The 23,997-nt window shown below is 44.4% G+C and overlaps 1 protein-coding gene across 3 annotated transcripts in view; it reads left to right on the forward strand.

Annotated features, from left to right (window-relative positions):
- The window catches only part of LOC143300857 (inositol 1,4,5-trisphosphate-gated calcium channel ITPR2-like), a 393,676-nt gene that overhangs the window by 182,624 nt on the left and 187,055 nt on the right, over positions 1-23,997 (forward strand). For 2 of the 3 annotated variants that reach the window (XM_076614817.1, XM_076614818.1), the window contains exons 8-10: positions 3,104-3,201; positions 7,396-7,483; positions 15,746-15,833. In XM_076614817.1, the coding sequence (XP_076470932.1) occupies positions 3,104-3,201; positions 7,396-7,483; positions 15,746-15,833 (274 nt within the window). Of the gene's footprint in view, positions 1-3,103; positions 3,202-7,395; positions 7,484-9,129; positions 9,163-15,745; positions 15,834-23,997 lie in introns of all 3 variants that reach the window. The other variant, XM_076614816.1, reaches the window with a different exon arrangement.

The raw sequence follows: 23,997 nt of genomic DNA on the forward strand, positions 1-23,997 counted from the left end.
CCTACACCCACCCACACATCCACATCCCGGACAATCAAACACCCATATATACACACATTCCTTGCTCTCCTCCATTTCTCCTCCCTCCGTCCCTTCCTCCACACACACCCCCACACCCACACCCCGGACAATAAAACACCCATATAAAGACACATCCCTTGCTCTCCTCCATTTCTCCTCCCTCCGTCCCTTCCTCCACACACACCCCCACACCCACACCCCGGACAATAAAACACCCATATAGACACATCTCTTGCTCTCCTCCATTTCTCCTCCCCCCTTCACTTACCCTCTCCCTTCCTCCACCCCCCCCCCCACACACACACACACCAACCCCTTACCAACCACCCACCCCCGATACAATCAAACATGAAAACAAACATATCCTGCTCTCATCCATTCTCCTTCACCCCTGCCCTAACCCCCCCTCTCTCTCTCCCCACCCCCACCCCCATCCCCCACCCACCACCCGGACAATCCAACACTCATATAAACAGCCCCACCCACCACCCGGACAATCCAACACTCATATAAACAGCCCCACCCACCACCCGGACAATCCAACACTCATATAAACACCCCCACCCACCACCCGGACAATCCAACACTCATATAAACACCCCCACCCACCACCCGGACAATCCAACACTCATATAAACACCCCCACCCACCACCCGGACAATCCAACACTCATATAAACACCCCCACCCACCACCCGGACAATCCAACACTCATATAAACACACATCCCCGTGCTCTTCTCCCTTCTCCCCCCACCCCCCGACCCCCTTCCTACAACCTGACCCCCACCCACCCCACACCCACCCCACACCCACACACGCACTCACCACCCGGCCAATCCAACACTCCTAAAAACACCTTCTCTACTCTCTTCCCTTTCTCCTTCTCCCCACTCCCACCCCTCTCCACCCCTAACCTTCCCCCCACCCCTTATCCCACGTGGACAATGCAACACTCAGTGGAGTGGTGGCCTAGAGGTAACGCGTCCGCATAGTAAGCGAGAGAATCTGAGCGCGCTGGTTCGAATCACGGCTCAGTCGCCGATATTTTCTCCCCCTCCACTAGACCTTGAGTGGTGGTCTGGACGCTAGTCATTCGGATGAGACGATAAACCGAGGTCCCGTGTACAGAATGCACTTAGCGCACGTAAAAGAACCCACGGCAACAGAAGGGTTGTCCCTGGCAAAATTCTGTAGAAAAATCCACTGCGATAGGAAAAACAAATAAAACTGCACTCAGGAAAAAACAAACAAAAAAACGTGGCGCTCTCAGTGTAGTGACGCGCTCTCCCTGGGGAGAGCAGCCCGAATTTCACACAGAGAAATCTGTGACAAAAAAAGGAGAAATACAAATACAATACAATACCCTGCACCCCCCCACTCCCCCACTCCCCCACCCCCCACCACACACACCCACCCACCCCTCCCCTTTCTCTCCCTCTCTCCTCCCACATCCACCCACCCACCCACACACCCACCCACCCACACCAGCACCATGGCATTGGAACAGTGTGTATCTGAGGGTGGGTCGGACTGTTCATTTCCGTGTCCCTACAAGTCACCACGACACGACGTGTGTTCCCCCCTCCCCTCCCCCCCCTTGCCCCCCTCCCCCCCCTTACCTCTCCTCCCCTTCATCGTAATTCCCCACAGCGGCTCTGAGCAGATCAGTGGTGCATCGAGTGCAAACAACAAGCAAGCGCACGTGGGACTTCGATTTTCACCACTGCTATCTTTACCCCCCACCCCCCCCGCCCCCTACACCACTCCCCCCTTCCACGTCCCTTACCCCCCCCCCCCCCCCCCCGACCCCGCAACCATCACCCAGTCCACAACCATGGCTAGCCATTATCGCCCTTTGCATTGTCTCCGTCGATATCTCTCTTCACCCTAACCCTCTCCCTCCTAAACACACACTCCCACACGCACACACACACGCACACATACACACACACATCCACAGAAACACAGGTAGACAGACACACTTACTCACTCACTCACACACACACGCACACACACACACACACACACACACACACACACACACACACACACACACACACACACACACACTGTTTACCCTAAAAGAAAAAAACACACACAAAAACCGAAACAAATTCACCCGGACTTACCAATATCAATTTGTAGTCTTGCCGTGTCCGACAAAGACCATCAGAACAGCAGAGGAGGCAACTGCCGTGTACCGACTATCTGGGCTTGAAGTTCATGATCGTGGAAAACGTCTTTCCCAAGTTACATCCCCACTCTCTCGGCCAAGAGGGCTTTAGGACAGTCGGCATTGAGGATGGTCCCCAAAAGGACAAGTAGCCCCCCCCCCCCCCCCAAGGCTGCAGCGCGAAGAACCAGTGCAGTCTTGCCTCCTAGTCATTTGACACAAGACCTACGCTGCAAATGAATTCCCACTGCAGTGGAGAAGCCATTGATGAGACAGCTCTCACTTTGCTGTTGGCCCCCAGCTGTAAGCTGCTGTCAATTTCCGATGATTTGCCGAGCGAGCCAAGTCGAGTGAAATGTGTATTGACTGTGTGTGTGTGTGTCTCTGTGTTGGTTGCCCAGTCCAGTGAATTAACTCATTCCGCACGCACTATTGTCCAAGCACGTCTCATCACCTTAGCGCGCATTTTCGCGCCTAGGTGTGATTGTTGATCCCGACAATGATATGTTGAGTGACCGTTCTGTGTATAAAAAAATATGGCAAGAGCATTTGGTCAGAAACGTTGAGGTTTTTTTTTTGTTTTGTTTTTTTAATTTTGTTTTTTTTTTTTAATAAATCGAAAGGGATCTCATTTTACAAACCACAATTTTGTTAGGTTTTTTTTCGACTTGGTGAATGAATCGATTAGTTATCTAGCGTGTTTCTTCTTTTTTTGTTTTGTTTTCTTTTACTCGTCACAATAAGAAATGAAAATAATTAGTAGAATGTTCAAATTAGTGTTGTACCTATCACAGTTTTCAAAGCACCACTTTGTTGCAGACATTTTTCGAGTTGATGAATGAATCGGTTACTCTGTGTGTGTGTGTGTGTGTGTGTGTGTGTGTGTGTGTGTGTGTGTGTGTCCACAGGTCCAAATCTTCGACCAGATCGTCTTTGAGAGCATCAAGTCTCCAGGCCATTTCTACCACGCCAGCCAGGCGTTTCAAGTGGAGCATCTGACTTACGGGTACATGGCTTCTGCTGGACCTCTCGTCGTTTTTGTTTCGTGTGTGGAAGATAACGTGACGTGAAGTTGTTGGGAGGCAGGGAGGGAGGGAGGGAGAGAGTGAGTGTGTGTTTACGTGCGCGCGCGCGCGTGTGTGTGTTTGTCTGCGTGTGCGTGCGTGCGTGTGTGTGTGTGTGTGTGTGTGTGTGTGTGGTCGCATTATTTTTCTTTTAACTATTTCTTGTTCGGTTTTGTTTTTCTTTCTTTTTCTTCTCTCTCTCCCTCTCTCTCTCTCTCCCTCTCTCTTTCCTTTTCTTTCACTTGTGTATATATTTCTTTTTTCCCTTTTTCTTTCTGTCTTTCTTTCTTTCATTTTTTCTCTCTCTTTCCTTCCTTCCTTTTTATTTTTTTTCTGTCGGATTTTTCCAACATCTCTGTCAGTCTGCTTTTTTTTTCTTTTTATTGTTCGTCATCTTCCTCTGTTCTTTCCATCAATTCTTCTTCTTTCTTTCTTTTTAATCCTTTCTATTTTTTTTAACTATATTTGTTGCCTGTATTTTCTTATCATATACTGGAGATGTTTTTTTTAAATAGTTGGTTGTTTGATCACTTTCTAAGTTTATATGTTATGTTCTCTGAATTATTTTTGTCCATCCATTGTGATGTGACATTGATACCGTTTGCTTTTTGTTTTTTGTTTTCTTTTGGATAAGTTGTCATTTGATTATTTCTTCTTTTCTTCTTCTCCTCCCTCCCTCCCTCCCTTCCTCCCTTCCTTCCTTCCTTCCTTCTTTCCTTCCTTCCTTCCTCCTCCTCCTCCTCCTTTTTCTTCTAAACTGCATTTTGATGATGAGTGTCTGTTTTTCTTCCAATCCGATTGATATTTCCTCAATCCACGACTCATTTGTTTTTTTCCCTTCTTTCCAGGAATTTAATCAATGGCTCGTAGGTATTTACATGTGTACCTTACGGCAGTTTTATTCATATGTCCACCAGGTGTATATTGTACAACCCGTGTTTTGCAGTTCATAATTTTCACTGTAACATTGGAACGCTGGCAAGAACGCGCGCACGTTCACACAGACACACAAACACAGACATACACAAACACACACACACACACACACGCACACGCACACGCACACACACACACACACACACACTGCTGCGATTGATCCTGTGAAAGTGGGAATGTGTAACAGCTTAAAGGGGATAAAGGTAAAGAGGAGCACAGATGATTGATGATAATGATAAACTGTTGACAGTCGACAAACTATTATTTCACTTTAATAAATGGGTTGATTGATATATAACGAAAGAAAATAGAGCGTAGCATCTCACAAACACACGGCTGCCATCAGTTATGATCCGTGTGGATTTTTTAAATTTCATCCGCAGTCCTTCTGAAGGTTGTTTTGACACTAACGTCTTCACGAAACACATTTGAATGAACGTGAACATTATGAACTGTATTTATTTTTTCTTTCATCGAACCAGAATAGAACTGTGTATGAAATACTAACAATACGGCTTGAACATTTGTGCGAATTGACAACCAAAAACATGTCATGAGAATAATAGCCTCTCCCCCCCTGTGTCTATATATATATGTTTCGACCCTTCCGTGTATTTTTAATAAGCGCTGTGTGTATATGCACTGTATGTTTACAGTTAGATTTTGTGTGTTTTTTTTCTCTAGTGCATCGCAGTTCGAGAACGGTCTATGGTACACATTTTCCTTCAACTCCCAGAATTATATGCATAAAATTCGTTTATTTCTTTTAATTTTATGTTTATTCTCCTCCGTTTAGTTTTTATTCGGAGTTTTAGAGTTTCGTTCCCCCCATTTTACAAATTATATGCTGTTGTTTTTATCTTGAGAAGGTGTAGTTTTTTGTGATAGTTTATTTCAATTCAATCATTTTTTTGTCTTAGTTTATGTTCCAATTTCTCCTGACTCTTGAAGTTAGCTGATCGTTGTATTATGTTCTTCCATAAAACTTTAACAGCGATGATTGAAAATTATGTTGTTGTCTTGCAATGACATTGACCCAGTTTTTCTTTTGATAAGTTTTGTTTTATTTCGTTTCCTAAAGGCATTTTCCGACTAAGTTTTACTTACTCATTTACCATCGTCAGACACGAAAATTATTATCATTTGGACGCATGCTCACACACACACACACACACACACACACACACACACACACACACAAAGTGGAAGACGTTAAACTGAAGACTACTACTACTACTACTACTACTACTACTGCTACTACTACTACTACTACTACTACTACTACTACACACACACACACACACACACACAACGCGACCTAACGTAGCACAGTCAACCAAGCATTTTCTTGACATACTTAAACTTACCACAGAATGTCGGGAAAAGAAGATCATTCCGTAAAATTGGAGAGTGAATATAACTCAAACATGGTCACACTTTTATGAAGCATCGTTCTTTTTTTTCCCCTTCTAAACTTCTATACAGCTCAGTTTTGAACAGACGTGTAATTAACCAATGCACACAATTTATTGGAGCATGGCTTTTCTACAATTGTGTGCTTTCATATGTCTTAGAACAGAATTAGGAAATGCACGCGCATAATTTTGCGACGCTTTTTTTTAAACTTCAGATTTTGTGCTTTTTATGTAATTTGGAACCAAAGTGAGCATGCTCATTTTACACACCTGTTTATTATTTTCCTCGTCTTCCGTCATACGGACTTTATCGTGTACACAGTTGTACGGCGCACTTAAGAAAAACAAACATATTTTCTTTTCAATTTTTTTTTTTAGTCCTGTTCCATCATAATTCTTGACCATACTTATGATGAATCGTAAGTTATTGTCTTCTATTTCTAATGTTTTGGTGTATCATATTAAAATTTCCAATACCTTTCTACTTTGTAAAGAATCCTTTTGAGAAATGTTTCATTTTAACTCGTGCTTTTACTTCTGAAAGAGACAGTTATCAAGTATTTGGTTTTGTTTTGACATATCAGTCTGTATATGTTTATGATAGTCAGTCGTGTTCGACTGTGACCATGAGAACAGCAGAGGAGGTAACTGCTGTCCCGACCATCTGGGCTAGAATTAGGTGGAGTGGAGAGTGTGTTGCCCAAGTTAATTCCTGCTCTCTCGACCAAGAGGGTTTTAGGACAGTCGGCGTTGGGATGGTTCCCAAAGGTCAACAAGCCCTCAAGGCTGCAGCACAAAGAGCCAGTGCAGTGTTGCCTCCTAGTTTGAGAGTCAAAATCCTTCACAAAAGACTAAGCTGTTAATGATTTCCCATTGCAATGTAGAAACCATTGATAATACGCTCTAACTTTGCTGTTGGCCCAACTGTAAACTTTTGCCAATCTGTGATGTAAACTGAGTGTTTGGCCTCATATGTAATGTACATGTTAATTGTCTTTCTAAAATACTATTCAGTTTTAATCTGATCTTAACGATATTCATTCAACTAATTATTTTACAGAAAGAAGATATTTGTAATGTGTGTGTCTTTGTTGTCTTCATTCTAGTTTTGACACATCAGTCTGTATTTGTGAGAAACATGTTCACCAATTTCTTGAAGGTTTCCCCCCCCCCGCAAGTTTGATTCTGACCTTAAAGCCTTTTCAATATTTGTTTGATATTTGTAGTTCGTATCTTTGTTTTTATTTCTTTATTAATCTTCACACGGATATTATTATTGATCATTTCAAAAGCCACGAGGCAGTTAAATGTTTGTTTGATATTTGTAGTCAGTATCTTTGTTCTCGTTCATTATTGTCTATACAAAAATGATTATGATTATTTGCAAAGCCACAAGGCGGATAAATGTTTGTTTCGATATTTACAGTCCTTGTCTTTGTTTTCATTGATCATTATTTATATACAAATCACTACAATCATTTCCAAAGCCCCGAGGCGGCTAAATGTTTGTTTCGATATTTACAGTCCTTGTCTTTGTTTTCATTGATCATTATTTCTATACAAATCACTACAATCATTTCCAAAGCCCCGAGGCGGCTCAGAGTTTGCTTTGATATTTGTGCCTTCTGCTTTCATTCCTTCATTAATTCTTCATGCACAAATGATGACGGTCATTGTCAAAGCCAGATGAGGGCCCTTGGCAGTCTGCCGGGCTTTGAACGCTCGGTGTGTGGCTGACTGACTGCTTGACTGCTGGCTTGGTGCTGTGATGTTTTGTGTCTTCAGGTCGGAGTTGAACCTGGGAGTGGAGAGGTCGGGCTTCACCCTCGTTCGCTTCTGCAAGGAGAACCCCGAGCTGGACCTGCTGGTGAAGGTGAGTTCGTCGTGTCTGGGTCCCCGCTGTTTAGAGGAAACGGCTGTCATTTTCAAATGGAGAAAGTTTATAAGAAAAACAACAACAACAATAAAAAGTGTATGTTGTAAAATGGACCTACACCTACCACTCCTCCCCTCCTCTCCCCCTACCGCCCACCACCCCCTGCTACTTGTAGCCATCAGATGAAATATCTCTTGTTCCCCCATGGGTCAAAACGTTCCAATGGAGAAAGTTTCTATAAAAAAACACACACCCAAAAACCCTCCAAAAAACACACCTCTGGGTTGTAAAAATAAGACTCACGTTTTAATGTGAGGCGTCCAGAGTTTTCAGACGATGCACAGGTGTGTTCTTCAGGGGCAGGGTTAACTGGACAATGACCATGGAGACAATGGCACAGACCTCAGAGAAATGACTGACATTGATTGATGAAGGAAGGTGTGTTCTTCAGGGGCAGGGTTAACTGGACAATGACCATGGAGACAAAGGCACAGACCTCAGAGAAATGACTGGCATTGATTGATGAAGGAAGGTGTGTTCTTCAGGGGCAGGGTTAACTGGACAATGACCATGGAGACAAAGGCACAGACCTCAGAGAAATGACTGACACTGATTGATGAAGGAAGTAACGGTGGACAGAGACGTCAGTAGGTACACAGGTCAAGTTGTGGACATCAACAGAGAACAGGGTTCACAGGAGGGAGGGGGAGGATGGGAGGGGATGCGGGGGGAGGGGGGGGGGCTAAAGTGTGTGTGTGTGTGGGGGTACATGGTGTGGGGTGAAAAGTAAACAAACAAAAAACTTTCTCCATTTGTAATTGAAAAAAAAAATATAGACTCAACAGTCATCTTTTTTTATATTTCATTTTAACCGTTATCTTCCTTGTTGTTGCATGTCTTTTTTTATCATTATTTTTTTTATACTGAAATCATCATGGTGTGTGAAGTAGTCTTAAATCTTTAAATTTTGTCATGACATAGAATCATTATACTTCGGTGATTATTATCGTATAGTGAATGTTTTCTGACGTTATAGAAGTCGATGTTTATAAGAAAGTGAATATGATATTTCTCAGCAGTCGAAATTGTAGCACAATAGTAGATTCAGTTAAAAAAAAGAAACAAAAAAAAGAAGATAACCCACCAAGAACAACAAACACACAAAAAAAGAAGAAGAAGAAAAAAGATGATGATGTTGATAATCACGAGGAAAGTAGCGTATGGAAGAAGTTTGTAGAAGCTGATGTATCATCTGTCAGACGACCCATTTGTGTTATTTCTTTGTAGTCTAGTTCGTGCTCTTGCAAGACTTTTAAGAAAAAAAAATGTCGCCCTAGAATCAGAATTTTTGGCGTCTTTTCGGTAGGCAGCTTAGTTTGTTTTAATTATTGAGACAACTATAGAGTCAGTAGAGCTGTGGGAAGCGTCATTATGAATTGTAGTTTATGTAGATTGTTTTTCTATATTGTTGATTCCTTCCTTTTTATCTGCCATTATACTTACTTTCCCCTGTAGATTTTATTATGTGTATATAATTTTTTTTGGGTCAGATTATATTTGTGAATTTGATTATAGACCTACAATTTGAGCTTGTGTGTTTTTGCAAGAGTTTTTATCTCTGGTGCTTATGTTTTTGTTTTCAGAGAGGAATAAGTGTTTTCCCCAAATACGTAAAGGTAGACTGATCTGTGTACGAATATATTCCGTGTACCTGTATAAATGTACATATATACATATGCATATGTATAGCACGTTGACCCTCGATGTACTGTGTATATATCTACTATGTGAACCGCATTTTTCCTATCTGCGTCCAGTGTGTGGTTATGAACTGACTGTACCTGTACTCTGTGTGCTTTTGCTAAGTAGTACTGTCTACCCGGTGCTCTCAGTAGTGGAGTGGTTGACAAGTAGCACACACATACCCCCCCATCTCCCTCCAGGGTTGTTGTATAACATACTCCGGTTGAGTTCTAACATCTTCCAGTTTAGTTTATTCGTGTGCTCTCTCTCTCTCTCTTTCTGTCTCTCCCCTCCCTCTCTCCCCCCTCTCTCTGTCTCTCTCTCTCTCTCCCCCTCTCTCTCTCTTCCTTGCCTGTTTGTTGATAATGGAGACAAAAGTCCTCCTTTCATCCATGAAATGATTTCTGACCAACTTTCACCATGCTTCTGAACTGTCTTTTCTGACACAGTCTGACTCGAAAATATCTGCTCCCCTCTGATCTGGATGGGGGGGAAAAAAAGCAACAAGTTACCCCCCCGCCCCCTCCTTTTAGTTGCATCTCTTGCATTAGAAGGCACTGCAGTGTTCTGTATGTATAAACGCGTTCGTCAAGTCCTCTTGGTTCTCTTCTGTCAAGCTGGCTCCTGTCTTGTACTTGTCTTCTGCAACTCAGCCTGTGACGTCACAATAGTTTTCCAACGTTGAATGCTCTCACCTGACTATCTGCGCATGCGTGATGGCTATTCACTGGCAAGCTGTGTGTGTGTGTGTGTGTTTGTGTGTGTGTGCTGATGGGGGACACGATTGCGTGTCGTGAGTGTGATGACGTCAGATCGGTCCCCCCACTGATGATGTCGTCTGTCGTTTGGCAGTGTATGACGCCAACAGTGTCATGACGTCATTGGTTTGTCACGTTGCCTGCACAAGTAGTCTGTCGATTGGGTTTTCGCAAAGAACATGTGATGTTATTGATTGATACTTGTATAGCGCCCAGCCTTTCTTCGCTCAGATACCAAACTGAGTGTTTTTGATTCTTGATTTGATTTGAAAGCACAAGCGCTTTACAAACACGGAGTCATTTGCACGGAAGGCTGCCCTCCTGGGTAGAGCCCACTGACATCTGCTCTTAACCGCTCATCATTCGTTTCTTGTTTTATTCAGCCAGCCTTCAGTCACAAGCACACATGCACATCTGTAGCAGAGTGGAGTTTTCTTCAGAATTTTGCCAGGAGCAACCCTTTTGTTGCCGGGGGTTCTTAAACGTGCGCCAGCTTGTGCAAATGAATGATCGGCTTCCTATGTTGTACACGAACAAATAATTTGTTTCTAACGTAACGATATACTTAACATGAAAAATAAATCAGTCATTAGGCGAACGGTCTTTTTTTTTTCTTTTTCTTTTTTTTGGGGAGGGGGGGGGGGGGGTTGCTTTAATGATGTTTAATTAGATGATTTGTTTTGGTGATCGCATGAAAGAAAAAAGAAGAAAAAAAAATCACCCCATTCCCATCAGGGATACCCTGAATAATAATAATAATAATAATAATAATAATAAAATAATAATAATAATAATAATAAGAAGAAGAAGAAGAAGAAGAAGAAGAACCCCCGCCATGAAAAAATATTTTTTCTTCTGGTAGTGTGTATCTTTCACACTTCAGCAACATTTTCACACAGGACTACCACGGAACATACAGTAAGCAGAAGGTCTACTACGGAACATACAGTAAGCAGAAGGTCTACTACGGAACATACAGTAAGCAGAAGGTCTACTACGGAACATACAGTAAGCAGCAGGACTACTACGGAACATACAGTAAGCGGGTCTACTACGGAACATACAGTAAGCAGAAGGACTACTACGGAACATACAGTAAGCAGAAGGTCTACTACGGAACATACAGTAAGCAGCAGGACTACTACGGAACATACAGTAAGCAGGACTACTACGGAACATACAGTAAGCAGAAGGACTACTACGGAACATACAGTAAGCGGGTCTACTACGGAACATACAGTAAGCAGGACTACTACGGAACATACAGTAAGCAGAAGGTCTACTACGGAACATACAGTAAGCAGGACTACTACGGAACATACAGTAAGCAGAAGGACTACTACGGAACATACAGTAAGCAGAAGGTCTACTACGGAACATACAGTAAGCAGGACTACTACGGAACATACAGTAAGCAGAAGGTCTACTACGGAACATACAGTAAGCAGAAGGTCTACTACGGAACATACAGTAAGCAGGACTACTACGGAACATACAGTAAGCAGCAGGACTACTACGGAACATACAGTAAGCAGAAGGTCTACTACGGAACATACAGTAAGCAGAAGGTCTACTACGGAACATACAGTAAGCAGGACTACTACGGAACATACAGTAAGCAGGACTACTACGGAACATTCAGTAAGCAGAAGGTCTACTACGGAACATACAGTAAGCAGGACTACTACGGAACATACAGTAAGCAGAAGGTCTACTACGGAACATACAGTAAGCAGGACTACTACGGAACATACAGTAAGCAGAAGGTCTACTACGGAACATACAGTAAGCAGAAGGTCTACTACGGAACATACAGTAAGCAGGACTACTACGGAACATACAGTAAGCAGAAGGTCTACTACGGAACATACAGTAAGCAGGACTACTACGGAACATACAGTAAGCAGAAGGTCTACTACGGAACATACAGTAAGCAGCAGGACTACTACGGAACATACAGTAAGCAGAAGGTCTACTACGGAACATACAGTAAGCAGAAGGTCTACTACGGAACATACAGTAAGCAGAAGGTCTACTACGGAACATACAGTAAGCAGAAGGTCTACTACGGAACATACAGTAAGCAGAAGGTCTACTACGGAACATACAGTAAGCAGGACTACTACGGAACATACAGTAAGCAGAAGGTCTACTACGGAACATACAGTAAGCAGAAGGTCTACTACGGAACATACAGTAAGCAGGACTACTACGGAACATACAGTAAGCAGGACTACTACGGAACATACAGTAAGCAGAAGGTCTACTACGGAACATACAGTAAGCAGGAGGACTACTACGGAACATACAGTAAGCAGAAGGTCTACTACGGAACATACAGTAAGCAGAAGGTCTACTACGGAACATACAGTAAGCAGGAGGACTACTACGGAACATACAGTAAGCAGAAGGTCTACTACGGAACATACAGTAAGCAGAAGGACTACTACGGAACATACAGTAAGCAGAAGGTCTACTACGGAACATACAGTAAGCAGAAGGTCTACTACGGAACATACAGTAAGCAGGACTACTACGGAACATACAGTAAGCAGGACTACTACGGAACATACAGTAAGCAGAAGGTCTACTACGGAACATACAGTAAGCAGGACTACTACGGAACATACAGTAAGCAGAAGGTCTACTACGGAACATACAGTAAGCAGGACTACTACGGAACATACAGTAAGCAGAAGGACTACTACGGAACATACAGTAAGCAGGACTACTACGGAACATACAGTAAGCAGAAGGTCTACTACGGAACATACAGTAAGCAGAAGGTCTACTACGGAACATACAGTAAGCAGGACTACTACGGAACATACAGTAAGCAGAAGGTCTACTACGGAACATACAGTAAGCAGGACTACTACGGAACATACAGTAAGCAGAAGGTCTACTACGGAACATACAGTAAGCAGCAGGACTACTACGGAACATACAGTAAGCAGCAGGTCTACTACGGAACATACAGTAAGCAGAAGGTCGACTACGGAACATACAGTAAGCAGAAGGTCTACTACGGAACATACAGTAAGCAGGACTACTACGGAACATACAGTAAGCAGAAGGTCTACTACGGAACATACAGTAAGCAGAAGGTCTACTACGGAACATACAGTAAGCAGCAGGACTACTACGGAACATACAGTAAGCAGGACTACTACGGAACATACAGTAAGCAGGACTACTACGGAACATACAGTAAGCAGAAGGACTACTACGGAACATACAGTAAGCAGAAGGTCTACTACGGAACATACAGTAAGCAGCAGGACTACTACGGAACATACAGTAAGCAGAAGGTCTACTACGGAACATACAGTAAGCAGGACTACTACGGAACATACAGTAAGCAGAAGGTCTACTACGGAACATACAGTAAGCAGAAGGTCTACTACGGAACATACAGTAAGCAGAAGGACTACTACGGAACATACAGTAAGCAGGACTACTACGGAACATACAGTAAGCAGAAGGTCTACTACGGAACATACAGTAAGCAGAAGGTCTACTACGGAACATACAGTAAGCAGCAGGACTACTACGGAACATACAGTAAGCAGAAGGTCTACTACGGAACATACAGTAAGCAGAAGGACTACTACGGAACATACAGTAAGCAGAAGGTCTACTACGGAACATACAGTAAGCAGAAGGTCTACTACGGAACATACAGTAAGCAGGTCTACTACGGAACATACAGTAAGCAGAAGGTCTACTACGGAACATACAGTAAGCAGAAGGTCTACTACGGAACATACAGTAAGCGGGTCTACTACGGAACATACAGTAAGCAGCAGGACTACTACGGAACATACAGTAAGCAGAAGGTCTACTACGGAACATACAGTAAGCAGCAGGACTACTACGGAACATACAGTAAGCAGAAGGTCTACTACGGAACATACAGTAAGCGGGTCTACTACGGAACATACAGTAAGCAGCAGGACTACTACGGAACATACAGTAAGCAGAAGGTCTACTACGGAACATACAGTAAGCAGCAGGACTACTACGGAACATACAGTAAGCAGAAGGACTACTACGGAACATACAGTAAGCAGAAGGACTACTACGGAACATACAGTAAGCAGCAGGACTACTACGGAACATACAGTAAGCAGAAGGTCTACTACGGAACATACAGTAAGCAGAAGGTCTACTACGGAACATACAGTAAGCAGGTCTACTACGGAACATACAGTAAGCAGAAGGTCTACTACGGAACATACAGTAAGCAAAAGATCTACTACGGAACATACAGTAAGCAGAAGGTCTACTACGGAACATACAGTAAGCAGAAGGTCTACTACGGAACATACAGTAAGCAAGCAGAAGGTCTACTACGGAACATACAGTAAGCAGAAGGACTACTACGGAACATACAGTAAGCAGAAGGACTACTACGGAACATACAGTAAGCAGAAGGACTACTACGGAACATACAGTAAGCAGAAGGTCTACTACGGAACATACAGTAAGCAGAAGGACTACTACGGAACATACAGTAAGCAGAAGGTCGACGGTTCGAACCCCCCACCCCCAACCCCCACCCACCCCCACACCCCCTGGTGCCTGACCATTGAAGATGTGCCGCGGCAGAATCGGTTAGGCGTTGGTTTCCTGATCCTGGGTTCACCAGTGATCAGGGTTGGAAAGCCCGTTTTGGGCATGGTGATGTGGTGTCCCTGGGGAAAGGCAGTGTGCTCCCAGTTTTCCTCAACCCGCCCAGCCGTCAGTGTGTGCAGTGATGGCCTGCAGGTAACGCGTCCGCCCAAGGAAGCGCGAGAATCTGAGCGATCTGGTTCGAATCACGGCTCAGCCGCCGATATTTTCTCCCCTCTTACTGTCTCCCTTGACCCCACTTTTCCTTCCTCCAACCCCTCCACCTCCCTCCCCTGTTTTCACAGTGCTGTACTAAATGCAGTAAACACGTCAAATGATACTGAAGCGGGAAAGATTCCAAGTTTGTACATACGATTGTTTTTTTTTGTTTTTTTTTGTTTTTAAATTAAAAAAAAAATGTAAGCCCTTTAAGCAGTTTATTCCATGCTTTCCTGAAAAATCGTGTTTTGAGATGTTGATAATTTCTTGTAATTTGTTAAAAGAAAAAAGTCTGAAAGTGCTTCAGAACCTTTCTGGATGCTTGCTGTATTTATTGATTATTATCATTTTTACTTACAACTTACTTTGTTTATACAGGTTCTTGCTCCTTTGGTACGAGCGGATTTTTGTTTGTTCGTTAGTTCTAAAAATGACACGTGGTAAATAAAATGTTGTAGTGAAGACATCATAAAGTGACGTTAACGTAATACTGATAATGCTGCTGCTGCTGCTGTTGCTGCTGTTGCTGACGACAGTGAAAATGATGATAATGATGATGATGATAATGTAACATTTATATGGTTAAGAAAGACCCCATATAGTCCCAAAGCGCCTCACATGAAACAACAGATACACAATCGATCATAATAGCATACAGCAGCATAATTATGACGACTTAACGAAAAACAACAAACTGTGTACACACCAAGCCAATACCACAAATTTGAAAAAAAAAAAAAAAGGAATGATAGAAATGATAATGCTAACAATAATGATAACAGCAGCGACAACAACAACAACAACAACAACAATAATAATAATGATAATAATAATAATGATGATGATGATGATAATGATAATGATAATAATAGTAATAAGGATTATACACAGTAAGGCAGGTGCAGCGCGTATGGGCAATGTGCAGGGAGGCAGCGTGATACGGCTGTTCCACAAGGAACTGGAGGCGTACATGGTGGCTGAGGGACTCTTTGATGACGAGGTCACTGAAGATGGTGAGGGGGTTGTTTCGTGTGTGTGTGTGTGTGTGTGTGTGTGTGTACGTGTGTGTGTTTTGTGTGTGTGTGTGTGTGACTGTGTCTGCGCGACTCTGTGTGTGTGTGTGTGTGTGTGTGTTGTGGTGTGGTGTGGTGTGTGTGTGTGTGTGTTGGTGTGGTGTGGTGTGTGTTTGTGTGTGTGTGTGTGTCTGTCTGTCTGTGTGTGTTTGTGTGTATTATGTTTTTCGATTTTCTTACTCTTTATATGTCTCTCTCTCTCTCACTCACACACACACACACACACACACACACACACACACACACACACACACACACACATATATATATATATATATATATATATATATATATACATGTATATTGTCAATGTTTTTTTCGTTCTTTGGCCGTCATTTATCCATTGATTCATTTGTTCTTTTGTCCGTTTGTTGTTTCGTTCTGTTTGTGTCTCACTCTCTCCTGTCTATCTGTTTCTGTGTGTTTGTCTGTCTGTCTGTCTGTCTGTCTTTGTTCTTGTTTGTTTTTTCTTTGTTCCGTTTTTTGTTTTTTCTTTGTTCCGTTTTTTGTTTTGTTTTGTTTTGTGTCTTTCTGTCTTTTTCCTTTTTTCTTTTTCTTGTTTATTTGCATTGGTTTGTTTTTTGTTTGTGTGTGTGTTTTATCTAGTGTCCCTCATCCTGTGGCTCCCTGCATGTCACCTAGATAAAATGGGGTGCTTTTGTGTGTTCGTCACTTTTTTCCACTCCTTTTCTTCTTTCTTTCTTTCTCTTTTGCTTTTTTTATTGTCATATCTTTTTTGACGTCGAGCCGACAGGGCTTATAGCCATCTTTATTTAGTTTTTCCTTTTCTTGCCTTTAAAAAAATATATATACATATCTTTTTCTCTCTGTCTCTTCCCTTCCCCCACACCCCCCTCCCTCCCCCCTCCCTTCCTTTCCCCCACACCCCCATCCCTCCCCCCTCTCTCTCTTTCTCCCTCCCCCTCTCTTCCCTTCCCCCACACCCCCATCCCTCCCCCCTCCCTTCCTTTCCCCCACTCCTTTCCCCCACACCCCGATCCCTCCCCCCTCTCTCTCTTTCTCTCTCTCTTTCTCCCTCCCCCTCCCTTCCTTTCCCTCACACCCCCCTCCCTCCCCCCTCCCTTCCTTTCCCCCACACCCCCATCCCTCCCCCCTCTCTCTCTTTCTCCCTCCCCCTCTCTTCCTTTCCCCCACACCCCCATCCCTCCCCCCCCCATCCCTCCCCCCTCTCTCTCTTTCTCCCTCCCCCTCCCTTCCTTTCCCCCACACCCCCATCCCTCCCCCCTCTCTCTCTTTCTCCCTCCCCCTCTCTTCCTTTCCCCCACACCCCCATCCCTCCCCCCCCCATCCCTCCCCCCTCTCTCTCTTTCTCCCTCCCCCTCTCTTCCCTTCCCCCACACCCCCATCCCTCCCCCCTCCCTTCCTTTCCCCCACACCCCCATCCCTCCCCCCTCTCTCTCCCTCCCCCTCTCTTCCTTTCCCCCACACCCCCATCCCTCCCCCCTCCCTTCCCCCACACCCCCATCCCTCCCCCCTCCCTTCCCTTCCCCCACACCCCCATCCCTCCCCCCTCTCTCTCTTTCTCCCTCCCCCTCTCTTCCCTTCCCCCACACCCCCCTCCCTCCCCCCTCCCTTCCTTTCCCCCACACCTCCCTTCCTTTCCCCCACACCCCCATCCCTCCCCCCTCTCTCTCTTTCTCCCTCCCCCTCCCTTCCTTTCCCCCACACCCCCATCCCTCCCCCCTCTCTCTTTCTCCCTCCCCCTCCCTTCCTTTCCCCCACACCCCCATCCCTCCCCCCTCTCTCTCTTTCTCCCTCCCCCTCTCTTCCTTTCCCCCACACCCCCATCCCTCCCCCCTCTCTCTCTTTCTCCCTCCCCCTCTCTTCCTTTCCCCCCCCATCCCCCCCCCCCCCCACAGCATACTGACTGGTATTAGTCATAGTCCAAGTCAGCTATAATGCAGGCGAACACCGTGTGTTTCTAACGAAACTGTGCAGGAGTGAAATGACACACGAATATTATTAAGCCGTCTGGAGTTTCTGTCTGTCTCTGTCTGTCCTCCTCTTCCTGTTCATCCCTACCTTTCACATTGTTCTCTTTCTTTTCTTCCGTATTTCTTTCCTGTTTGCTTTACCGTTAAATTTTGTCATTTTTTTCTTTCTGTTTCTGTAATGACGAGATAAAAGCATGTTGACAGCTTTCTTGGCTTCTGGTGATGTTCTTGGTTGTTTCCCTTTCCACTCCTTCTCTCTCTCTCTCTCTCTCTCTCTCTCTCTGTCTATCTATCTTCCTGTCTCTCTCTCTCTCTCTCTCGCTCGCTCGCTCGCTCGGTTGCTGTGACTGTGACTGTGTACCTCTCTTTTGTTCACTTGTTTAATTTCTCTTTTTGTGTCCATCCCTGTCTCTCTCCCTCCATCTCTCTCTCTCTCTTTCTCGTTCTGTTGCCTCTCCTTTCTCCTCTCTCTCTCTCTCTCTCTTGTTCACTGTGTTTCCCTGTCTTTTCTCTGTCTCACACGCACATATACAGATAGAAAGATAGATAATTGGGAAGTGTCTAACGCAACGGCGCAACATCACGAGTTTTGATGAATTTGCTGAGTCTTAAAAGAACTCTCTTGCTCGCAGAAAACAAGACTAGAAAGCGAGAATTCAGACTCTGAACACAGACAGTTATCAGGGAAACAATTATTGTACGAACATCAGAAAATTTGGGGCACTCCATGATGAAATGAAATTCATCACTAACAGTATTAGGGTCACACGGTGATCTCGTGGACTTTCGGTTTGCTCGCTCAGGATCAGCTGGTGATGGTAAGTACATTTGGATTTGAATAACATACACACACACACACACACACACACACACACACACACACACACACACACACACACACACACATATCTGTGGTAAACAGTTAAGCTTGCATCATTGTTTATTTCACTGTCAGCAGTTACGTACCTTCTTGCCCAAGTATTTCAAAGAGAAGAACAATTCTGCAGATGATTTTTGGAAAGTTATTTCTGACGAGGTTCTTATGGTCCAACTTTCACAGACATTAGTTCATAGCCCTATTTCTACATTCCTTTAAATGTACTTCAGAATTGTATTGATGGCTTCTGATTATCATTATTGAATTGTTACTGTTAAATGTAATTGCATGTTAGTTATGCATTTTTTTTGCTAGTTTTTTTCTACATTTTCTGTTAGCCTTTTCCCTCTCTTCTACCCCCCATCCCCCGCCCCTGGCCTCCCTCCCCACCCCCCACCCCTTTTTTTTATTTTATAAATTGTCTAATATCACTGATAGTGAAAAGACGCTAAACTAAAGAACGAACACACCCACGCACACTAGCAAAGCCGCTTACAAATGCTAGTCGTCGATGAAAGAAACCCGTTTGAACGTTTTGAACGGGTGTCCACTACAACGTCTGAAGAGAGGCTTTTACACCCCCCGTGAAACATACACTCATGTGGGTGACTAATTTGTTTCCCCACAGATGCCGGTTGAGAAAAGTAAACCATGGCAGATAACGAAAACGCAGTGGGCTCCGTCTCAAAGCGAAAACTGGACACGATTGGACGACGACCCAAGCCAGGTTTTGCCCTGCAGTTAACTGTACTGACGTGGATTGGGGGGGACCTACTGGGGGCAATTTGCCATCATTTCCCTGCCGGCTTCTGCCCCTGCTAATAACTTTGATCCGTGGGAAGGGAGAAACGCGCAGCAGGCCTCTCTTATCCCGTATCGATTTGGGGGTGAGGGGTTGGGAGGGGGGGTGGGGGTGGCGTGGGGGGACGTACTGACGGGAAAAAACGCTGAGCGCAGTCATGCCCTTCTGCGCGCTTTTGGACGAAGGCGCGTTTCCCTCGCTCGCTCATTCCAGGCTTCGTCTTTCTGACCGTCTAGGGTTGTGGAATGTAATCAGTGTGTGTGTGTTGGTAAGGGGGGTGGGGAGGAGGAGGAGGGAGGGAAGAAGCAGATGGAGAAGGAGGAGGAGAAGAAGAAAAAGGAGGAGGAGGGAGGAGAGGGAGGGAGAGTGTGTGGGTGGGTGGGTGGGTGTAGTTTTTTTGTTTTTTTTGTTTTTTGTTTTTTGCCTCCGTCCCTTTTTATTTGCCTCAGCAAGATTCTTTAATTGTCTTTTTTCTGCTGTATTTCCGTTCTAACTGTCATGACCGGCCTTGAACACCATTCCGCCTGACCGATCTTCTGTCTGGATTATAACTGACAGGACTCGACATTTGGGGGAATTTGATCCATCGCTTTCCCACACTTTGTGACAAGAGATTTAAGAGCTGGTGTAATTTCTCTGATCCCTCCCCCTGCCCCCGCCCCCTCACTCCCCCCCGCCCCCCCCGTCCCCTTTTCTTTGTGGTCTTACACCTGACCGTGTGAATGTGACAGATGGGGGAGGGGAAGAATTACTTGTTGGATTGAATCCAGTGGATGGGGCAAGAGGAGGAGCAGACCATTCCCATTCACAGTGTGAATGTCCTCCACAGGGAGTGAGTCTCTGACATAGAAACACGCACAGCACAGCGTCCTTCAAAGCGTCGGCAGCTTGGCTTTGAAAGTGATTAGTTTTTTTTAATGGTTCATCTTCTTTTAACCAGTTTAGAAGAATGGGATGTTGATACCGTAATTTTAATAATACTGGAGGGTTAGTGGTTTAGGTATCAGGTAATTTATGGACATTGGTTTCCTGTGCGTTGTTTATAGTGCAGTAATGAGTGGTATTGGTTCCGATGGAAAATGGTTGATACAATTTGAATGGAACGCTTGATCTCGGTAACGGCGCCTGGTGGGTAAAGGGTGGACATTTTTCCCATCTCCCAGGTCAGCATGATCATGTGTCAACCTGCATGTCGCCTGGTGGGTAAAAGGGTGGACATTTTTCCCATCTCTCAGGTCAACATGATTATGTGTCGACCTGCTTGTGCCTGAACCCTCCTTCGTGTGTATACGCAAGCAGAAGGCCAAATACGCACGTTAAAGATCCTGCAGTCCATGTCAGAGTTCGGTGGGTTATGGAAATCAGAACATACCCAGCATGCACACACCCCGAAAACGGAGTATGGCTGCCTACATGGCGGGGTAAAAACGGTCATACACGTAAAAGCCCACTCGTGTACATAGGAGTGAACGTGGGAGTTGCAGCCCACGAACGAAGAAGAGAAGAAGAAGAAGAACGATTAATTTAAAATCATCTTATAGAGAGGGTCAAGCTGATCTTCCTTTCCGCATTCTCCATCAACAGCATTGACTCCACCGGCAAGAAACATCACGTCAGCTTTAAACTTGCTCCTATAGATTTTGTGATAAGAAAGTGGGGGCATAGGGTCGCGCGAAATGGTATCCTCTGCTCCTGATGGAAATGCGTTTCTTTGATCGTCCCAACATCGTCTTTCACTGGTTGTGTTCATTGCAGCACAAACATAATTAGATCTGGAATCCATTTCTGGAAACGGTGCCTATTTTCTCCCGCATCATAAGAAGACAAGTTGGAGCATTGATGCAGTGAAGATGATTGCTTTTAACCGCATTTTATTTCCCTTTTGTGGCTTTTCGCTTTGCTTTGTTTTTAACTGCTGTCCATCGTGATTGATTTCATTTATTGGAGTTGATGGAGAGGGTAAGCGAAATGTTCCAGAATGTGTGTGTGTGTGTGTAATGGAGTTTCTGTAGTCGTTTATTGCTGCACCTGAAGAGTGAGGTGCATGGAGAGATAGTGGGTGACTGTGTCAGTTTGAGGCGTCACGCGTTTCTCGGTTTGTTTGCTTCAAACATTTTGATATCCAGAAAGAAGGCGAAACACAGCGTTCAGTTTAGACAGTTTGAGCAACAAGAAGCCTGAGCTAATATCGTGCTCGTTTGGTGTGTTTACGTCAAGGAGATGAAGGATGTGATTGTCACAACAATGGAAGTGTTTGTGTTAAGGGCTGAGCATCTTTTATCCACCGCTCTAGCAAGGTGTATGAACCATTTTCGTATCCTTTCCGGTTCTACGAAGACCTAGACAATTGATGTCGCCCCCTTGAAATGACCGTGATTCAAAACAAAACAAAATAAAACAAACAACACCCCTCCCAAGCCCCCCAGAAAAAAGGGTGGAAAACATCAACAACAAAACAAAAAAAACAACCCAAACCCAAACACCCATGGTCACTGTATGTGGTTAGAGGACTATGGAACAGTCGTTTTAATCTCTGCGAAGATTTTGGGGGGGGGGGGGGGGGGGGGGGAGTTCTGACACAAATCCCGTTGCCGAGTCTGTTTCAGCCAATGATTTTTTTCATTTTATTTTATTGTTATTATTATTATTGTTGTTGTTGTTATTATTATAATCATTATTATTATCATTATTGCTATTCTTGTTCTTGTTATTATTATTGCTGCTGTTGTTATTATCATCATTACTGTTATTATTCTTGTTCTTCTTATTATTATCATTGCTATTCTTCTTATTGTTATTATTATTACTGTTGTTATTATTGTTATTGTTATTATTATCAACATCAATTTATCTGTTCATTTATTTACTTATTTCTTTCTTTATTTTATTTCTTAAAAATATTTTGTTACCAGCGGTAGGGAGAAACACGCAATCGACCTCTCCAAAGCCGGTTGACGAGGTGATAGGAAGGGAAAATGCCGGGAGAACTGGCACCCCCCAGGGCACATTTTGGGTGAAGATGAGTTCCCTCTCCCATTCCAGCTTCTCTTTTCTGGCCTCCTGGGGTTCTTGAATCTAATCAGACAGCGTGAGTGTGAGGGTGGTGGGGGTGGTGGGAGAGACAGCAAAGTAGTTCAAATTCTTCTTCTCCATTTGCAAGCCTTTTTTTGTTGTTGTATTATTCGGCTTCTTACTGACGGTCTTTTGGGTTGCTTTCCATTTTAATTGTTATTGCCAGTTTTGAATGGTGTTGTGCGTAATGACTTTGGTTTTCTGTCCGTATTGATTGATGGGAATGGCTTCCAGGAAAATCTGGTCACCCGTTCCGCACACTTTGTGACAAGACATTTTAGGAGCTGGTCTGAGAATTTCTCTGATGTCCCTTTCAGCCCCCCCCCCTCCCCCCTCCCCTCCCCTGTGGACCTGGTGAATGGGATGGTTGGTAATGACTGGCAGTTTGGAATGATGTATGGAGTAAGAAGAACACTGAGCCGCCCTAATTCGGGGTGTGAATGGCTCCGTGGGAAATAGGTCACGGTGGCACAGAAACGTAATATGGGAAGACGGGGTATGAAATTGATGTTCGGTTCTATCGATGGTTCTTGAGCAAGCCAACAAAAAACGGCAATATCCACCATGTTGTTCCCCTCAAGACGGGATGAGCAGTGTTCACAACAAGGCGAGGACGTTCACTCCGTCAGTCACACAGAGGCGAAGAGATGTGGACATTGCCCAGTAAAGGTTTGAGGGCCGAAGAGATGTGGACATTGCCCAGTAAAGGTTTGAGGGCCGAAGAGATGTGGACATTGCCCAGTAAAGGTTTGAGGGCCGAAGAGATGTGGACATTGCCCAGTAAAGGTTTGAGGGCCGCAGAAGAAAGCTTCCTCAACCAGAATCACCCAAAGTTGGGAACTTACTGGGATATTTCAGTGGTTTCACATCACTTTCCTCACAACACAACACTGAAGCTGAAAGGTCTTGCGTTGGGCAGGATGTGTATGAACTGACGTCACTGCTGCATTTATTTTATTTGCCAAGTCACAGGCGCCCAACGAAACTGATGCAGGATATTCTTTGGAATGGACAGGCTGTAAGGGAACCGAGTTGACTGCTGCAGTCGTGTTTCCTGGCCACAGGCACCCGACGGTAGTGTTGTGTTGCAGTGTATGGATGACAGTCAGTCATGTCCAACAATGACCATCACAACAGCAGAGGAGGCAACTGTTGTCCCGACTATCTGGGCTGGAATTTGATGATAGTGGAGAGTGTCTTGCCCAGGTTACACCCCCAATCTCTCGGCTAGGAGGGTTTTAGGACAGACGGCGTTGGGGTGGCTGCTAAGAGCCAGTGCAATTTTGCTTCCTAGTTTGAGTCATAGTCCTTCACAAAAGACTAAGCTGTAAATGATTACCCATTGCAATGAAGAAATACTGATAATACAGCTCTCACTTTGCTGTTGAGCCAACTGTA

Source organism: Babylonia areolata, chromosome 26 (genome assembly GCF_041734735.1).
Source record: "Babylonia areolata isolate BAREFJ2019XMU chromosome 26, ASM4173473v1, whole genome shotgun sequence".
Taxonomy (NCBI): Eukaryota; Metazoa; Mollusca; class Gastropoda; order Neogastropoda; family Buccinidae; genus Babylonia; species Babylonia areolata.